At 49.3% G+C, this 7,019-nt stretch overlaps 1 protein-coding gene across 1 annotated transcript; it reads left to right on the forward strand.

The window, feature by feature from the left end:
- The first annotated feature begins 317 nt into the window (after nt 1-317).
- Nucleotides 318-5,649, forward strand: RXFP3 (relaxin family peptide receptor 3). Its single transcript, XM_074570808.1, has one exon. It carries the CDS (start codon nt 437-439, stop codon nt 1,772-1,774), a length of 1,338 nt encoding a protein of 445 aa, XP_074426909.1. The 5' UTR covers nt 318-436; the 3' UTR covers nt 1,775-5,649.
- Nucleotides 5,650-7,019: the final 1,370 nt, after the last annotated feature.

Consider the following 7,019-nt stretch of genomic DNA (forward strand, 5'->3'; position numbering starts at 1 on the left):
GAGAGGGCATCGCCTCGGGTGGGGCGCTTGCCCACCTCAGCCCCACGGAGACGCGGCCGCCCGGTTGGTTCACACGCAGGGACCGCAGCCGGGCAGGCGGAGCGGGAACCGTGGGCGAGCGGCGGGGATGGAGCCGCCGGGAGCGGGTACGGGGGGCGGGGGAAGGGGGGGAAGGCGGTGGTGGATGGGGGGGGCCGGGGGCGCGGCCGCCCGCGCTCAGCACCCGGGAGAGCTCCGCCGCCGCCTCCGCGCATGCCCCGGCCCCGCCGGCGCGGATATAACCGCGGAGCGGGGCAGGAGCGGCGCCAGCCGTCCGCAGCCGTCCGGCCGCAGGGTGACGCCGTCCCCCCCTCGCCGCCCCGGCAGCGCGCCCGCCGAAGAGAGCTGCCTGTGTCGAGAAAGGCTCCCCCGGACTTGTCGTCCTCCCTAGCATGGGATGGGCGAGCCCTGCGAGCGCAGTGCCTGCTCGCCAGCCGCCGGTATGAAGGAAGGAGCGGACTGGGAGTCTTGGGACTTGCCACTGGGTTTCCCGGAGGGTGCCCAGATGGACAACAGGAGCAACGTGTCCTTCCTGCAGCTCTTCAAGAACATCAACTTGGAGCGAGCCGATGGGATGCAAGGGGATAGCTCTGATGTGGTGCGAATTGTCATCTCACTGGTCTACTCTGTGGTGTGCGCCTTGGGGCTGGTGGGCAACCTGCTGGTGCTCTACCTGATGAAAAGCAAACAAGGCTGGAGAAAGTCCTCCATCAACCTCTTTGTGACCAGCCTGGCAGTGACTGACTTCCAGTTTGTGCTGACATTGCCATTCTGGGCAGTGGAGAATGCACTGGACTTCAACTGGCTCTTCGGCAAAGCAATGTGTAAGATTGTCTCATATGTGACAGCCATGAATATGTATGCCAGTGTCTTCTTTCTCACTGCCATGAGCGTGGCTCGATACCGCTCTGTGGCTTCAGCCTTGAAGAATCAGCGGCGAAGTGACCCACTGGGTGGCTGCTGCTCTGCCAAGTGGCTTTGTGCGCTCATCTGGCTGTCAGCTATCCTAGCATCCCTGCCCCATGCCATTTTTTCCACCACTGCCACCGTCTTTGATGACGTGCTCTGCCTTGTCAAGTTCCCCGAGGGTCGAGGCAACAATGCCCAGTTCTGGCTGGGCCTGTACCACATCCAGAAGGTGCTGCTGGGCTTCGTGGTGCCACTGGCCGTCATCAGCCTCTGCTACTTGCTCCTGGTGCGCTTCATCAGTGATAAGCATGTTGGCAGCACCTGCAGTGGCCCCAGTACCAAGCGCCGCTCCAAAGTGACTAAGTCGGTGTCCATCGTGGTGCTGTCTTTCTTCTTGTGCTGGCTGCCTAACCAAGCGCTCACAACATGGGGCATCCTCATCAAACTCAACGTGGTGCACTTCAGTACTGAGTATTTCCTCTCCCAGGTGTACCTCTTCCCCATCAGCGTGTGCCTGGCACACTCCAACAGCTGCCTCAACCCCATCCTCTACTGCCTCATGCGCAGGGAGTTTCGCAAGGCACTGAAGAGCCTCCTCTGGAGGATCACCTCACCTTCCCTCACCACCATGCGCCCTTTCACCGACACCACCAAGCCCGAGCAGGAGGAGCAGGCCCTGCATGCCTTGGTGCCTGTCCACCCCATCACTGCTTCTTCCCCTGCTGCAACCGTCCAGCCGGAGGTGGCCTACTACCCCCCTGGGGTGGTGATGTACAGCAGCCGCTATGACCTGCTGCCTGCGAGCTCCACGGAGCAGCGTTGCTGAGATGGGCAGGGGGCTGTGGAGGGCGGGACTGTGGGGTCTTGTGCAAGATGTTGCCCTGGGATATTGAATGCCTGTTAGGGACAAGGGGAAGAGGGATGGATAAAGGAGGGCTTCTGTGTGAGAGATGCTCTTTTGGAGTTGTGCCCGCTCTCAGAAACTTGTTGATGGGAATTGTTGTCTTGAAAATGTCCCCTGGACTGGAGAACAGAAGTAGGAGGACACAGTGGTGGTGCACTGGGGATTGGGATGTCTGTAGGAGATGCTTTTTAGTTCTTGCACCTGATCTGGGGAAGAGGAGCTGGTGAGGGTGATGGGACTCAGGGAAGATGCAGGATGTTCAGGGCACCATAGGGAGGACAGGGGCTGGATGGCATAGGTGGGGGCTGGGAGGCCTCAGCTGTGTTCCCCCTACCTGGAGGTGCAAGCAGCAAGGGGCCAGCAGCCCTCCCACCCCTGTGTGTGTGTTTGTGGCAGGGGGAGGGAGCTGGTCTGGTTTCTCACTGCTGTCTGGCATTCTAAGTGATGCCAGCCCGGCTGTGGTCACTGCTCCCTGGGCTCCAGTGAGGGCACAGGGACCAGGCAGCCTATGTCCTATTTTATATCTGTCCTGGTGGGAACAGCCAGGACAAGTGGGTACAAGGCTCCTGCTTCTTCAGGCTTGGCCCCTTTCCCCTCTCTTAGGGACCCAGGAAAGAGAGGGGAAAAGAATTAAAGTGCTTCCCTCCAGATCTCTGCAGGATCTGCTTTTCCAGCTCCTCTTATCCCCTCTGCCGCTGCCAGGATACAAAGCAACCCAGCCAGCCAACGAGAAACCCGAGGACAGGACTTGCAGCTTCGTGGAGAGGTGTTGCTTTGGCTGGGCTTGAAGGGGAGAGTGTGAGGGTACACTGTGTTCCCCAGCCTCTCTCCAGGCTGCTGGAGGGGGAAACCCACAGCCCCAAACTGTGTGTGGCAAGGCAGGCAACTCTCCCAGGGCACTGAGGCTGCAGGCTTTGTTCTTGCTGGACTTCAGACTGTTTGTATTTCACTCCAGGAAATCAGCACAACTGTAAATAAAAATGGGGAAAAGGAAACAAATCATAGCCACTTCAAGCTGCTTGCTCTGGGATACATCTGTGTTTAGCTAAAACCAAGCACAAAGGTTTTTGTTCGGCTAAAGTGTTTGTTAAAGGTCTGCACTGATACTTGCCAGTGTTTCAGTTAACTCCAGTTCAATTCCTCTGGTGTGAGCAGCCCTGCAGTTCAGTGCTTTCACACCCAGGAGAAGGGCAGGGATGATCAGTGCCTGTCCTAGCCTGTGTTCCAGAGAAATATCTGGGAAATAATTTGATGTTGATCTGAAACGAACTTTTAAGGGCATGAAAAAAGTGTAATTTTAAGCTGTGAAACTTTTTATGGTAAGGATATGTATTTACTTTATAATTTTTTTTTTTAATTATGAGGAAAAAATAATTTAAAATTGAAAGGTCAAAATATTTCTTTTAAAAGATGGAAAAATGCAACAGTTCTGATTTTGTTGCCAAAACGCAAGTTCCTTAATCCCAAATACTGCATATTTAAATACAATATTCAAAACTCGTCTCTATTTCCAGCCCCTTCCTGTGCAGCCTGACTCCAACATCTGCCCAACTCTGCTAAAAAAGCATTTCTTCAGAGGGCTGTTTGTCACCTCTAAGTACTGATATGCAGCAAACTTAGGTTTTTTTGTCCAGAGAAAATTGCAGTGCTGTTAGTGGCAATTATGCTTTGCAGACTCTGTTACATTTACTGTACATGTCAGTAACTCCTATTGTAAAATTCAGGTTTGGCCTGGAAGCAGCTGGTTCTGCTACTTGAAAGGAGAAACTGTTCTTGTTTTTTTCAAGGAAAAGAGACTTCTACTACAGCCTTGGGCACTTGATACCTGGGAATATACAAGTGCCTAGAGAAGAATAGCAGAAGTGAGCTGGCAGGTGATGGACATACTTACACAGATGCAAAGACTCTGAAGAAATCAGATCTATCCACAGAAGAACTTGAGCATCTAAGTACTGTACAACAGCCCCTCTAAGTTCCTAAATCCTGACTTGGCTGCCAGATGAAGACTGTAGGTACTTAAAGGTTTTTTCTAGTAAATTTTTTGTGCCTAGAAGTCTGCTCCTGAGCATGCCTAAATCTGCTTAAGCCTGTAGTGTTTACCTCTGTATTTAATGGGGATATCTCAGTCAGGACTGGCCGCAGTGTGTATCCTAAGAGAGGGAGGCAGCTCTGCATCCCAGCACCGAACACCCCGTGCCAGGCCACACTGTTATGAGGGGCTGTAAACTTAACCCATTCTCCCTGTCCCTTTGCATTTATCTCTAGATATGCTTCTCCTGTCCCACCTTCTATGCATGTGCAGATTATGCTCCTTCCTCTTTGCTTTTGAAACACTAATTAAGCGGGTGTGCTTTTTGCCCACAGCCTAGGAAACTCAGCAAATATGCTCAGATCCTCTGGCTTGAAACCATTCCCATTGCATGAGTTGCTCAGCACTGCTGGATCATAAAGGGAAAGCAAGCCCTTGAACGCTACTTAGCAGCATAGTGGTTAGGGTGTGAGCCCCAGAGAGGAAGTGCCAGGATTTTTCTTCCTTGTAAATAGAGAAAAGAAATTGGATCCAGGTCTGGATTCTAGGTCTCCCCTTTCCAAGAACAATGATTAACTTGCTCACAGGTCCTGGTTCAATTAAAGTTTCAGTATGCCATGTGAGAGCCTGAGAGCTTTCTAGACCTAGAAATCTAGCAGCCTAATGTGTCAAAGGATTTGCAAGAAATGCATTTGGTTTCACATGGTCTGGGAGAAAGCCCTAATACCTGTGCTAGCAGATGAAGAAAGCCACACTTGTGTGAGAAAAGGATACCATGATCACTTAACTCGAGTTCAGAGAGATCTAACCGTGTCTAAATTAAGAAGAGGGGGTGAATCTCAAAGCCAGTCTCTCTTCTTAGTGTTTGCTTTTGAACAGCGTAGTTCCTTGCTTGGCTTGCTGGAATTTTAATCCCTGTCCTGATGCTTAAGTGTCCTTGTGCATTACATAAAAAGCTATCCGGGTGTCTAAAGATAGCAAATTGCCTAAAAGACATCCTCTGCAGTGCTCAGCATGAAAAAAAACATGTGCTTTTGTGGATGTCAATGTAGACATAATTTTTTGCCAGCAAAACAACACAGTAAAATAGATGATGTTCAGAACAACCCCTAGTTAGCCCAGAATACTAGCAAAACACCATACTCAGAGGAAGCCCCAGGTACCTGATCACTAAAGATATAAAGACTTTACATTTGGCAAATCAGACAAATGGGAAAATACCTGGTGTGTGTAGGAACTGGACTGTGGACTTAGAGGGTGGCTCTCTCTTAAGCCACTGATCAACCAGGTGTACGTCATGGATCTGTTCAAAAGACCCATCTGCAATTGGCAAAATGTTGTTGTAGGCCAGAACATAAGTTCAGGCTGTGGGGGGTCAGTGTGTGTCCAGCATACCCAAAGAGCATTTCCCTTGCTGTGCATGAGCAGAGAGAAATTTTGCGTCCCATGTGCTGCAAGTCCCAACTATTGGTGCATGAAATGTGGGATCTGTGCTGTGTGGGCAGGAGTGACAGCCTGGGCATTGCGGGGGACGAGCGGTCACTCTGAGCGTGCACACAGCATCAGGCCTGCAGCCTGAGCAGAGGGTCTTTCTAGCTCCAGCTTTGAGACTACGTGTTAACAGTGTGTAACAAATCCTACTGGGTATCCAGGGGTTTCCTAAGAATTCAGCACAACGCCCTTCAGAAACACTCTTGTTGCTTCCAAATGTTCATGTCTTCATTTGTAACGATTGCCTTTTCATGATCTAAAATAAACACGGCTGAAGGATACAAAACAATACTTACAGAGTTCTTTATGAGAATTTTGTGATGGCTATCCTTCTGTTGGAGATTCCTGGTGGGGTGCTGGTAGAGAAGTGCACATTGCTACGGAATGATAGGGACCTGAAGGTGTAGGCTGACACCTAGTGACAAACTGAAAGAACCTTTAAAGCCCAGATATTCACATTAGGCACTGACTTTGATTGCCTAAGGACTTTTAAATAGCTCCTCCCCTCAGCTAACTAACCAAGCTCTTAATGTAATAACAACCTCCAATTGCATTTCCAGGTTTGCCTTTGAAATGCCTTTTCAGTAGAAATATTGCTTCACTTTCTCTTTTAGTTATTTCAGCACTCATTTTAGCAATAAAAAAAATCCAGTTCCCTTTGTTCCCGTTCATGACTGTCTGCTTTAAAACTTGATTATTCAATTGAGTGCCTGCGCAGAAGCTCTGATCTAATCGGTATCCCTGAGCTTGAACAGGCATAGGTATGGATGCGCTGCAGCTCAGGGACATTAGATTGGGAGCTTGGATCACCAATTTTTAGTGAGAGTTATTTCTCTCCTGCTTCAAAAGAGAATTCTGGTTAATCTGTTCAGAAGGGGTTATTGAAAATATCTTTTTATCATGATTAAGAAGTTATAAGAATCTCCTCCAAGTACATTCTCAGCATCAGTCAGTGCAGCAATGGTTGAGACGAAGTCTGCAAGAAAAGGCTGGGCAGCCAGCTAACTTGTTCCTTTGCTAAAGTGCAGCTGGTAACATGCCTTAGACATGTTCCCTAGTTGAGAGAGTTGTTTTCCTTAGAACTGTCTCTTTCAAATCCTACACATACGTGCAGGTTTCTCAGCGTATAGTGCATAGCCTCAGAGTCCTTCCCAAAATCTTAATTGCAAACTACACTCACAGGACACCTGAGCAAATTGGGCCAAAACCCCACCATTTATTTAGTCAAGCAAGTTTTTTGAAACCTTGACCTACCCGCTTGGGGAGTGCTAACAGAAAGTTAAGGTTAACAGGAAGTTAAGACTGCAGTCTATTCAGCGAGCAATATAACAAAATAAAGGTAGCTCACTCTTTCCCTCAGCCATTCATTCCTTGGGACAATGAGATACTATTTCTCCAAGGACCTGAGTTGTTCCTTGCACAGACCAACTGAATGAGTACACTCATTGCAGAATGATCAAATTGACTATTCAACACTAACTTCTATCATCATAGCTCAACGAACATTTCCGCTTTCATTCAGAGGTTGCATACAACCTAATGTTGGATAAAGCTGGAATCTTGCAGAAAAATTACTTCTTTCTCTCTGGAGTTGTGTAAAAGTCTCTGATTGTCTTAGACAAGAAGTCTGAACAACAAATACCTTCA

Source organism: Larus michahellis, chromosome Z, assembly GCF_964199755.1.
Source record: "Larus michahellis chromosome Z, bLarMic1.1, whole genome shotgun sequence".
Lineage (NCBI taxonomy): Eukaryota > Metazoa > Chordata > Aves > Charadriiformes > Laridae > Larus > Larus michahellis.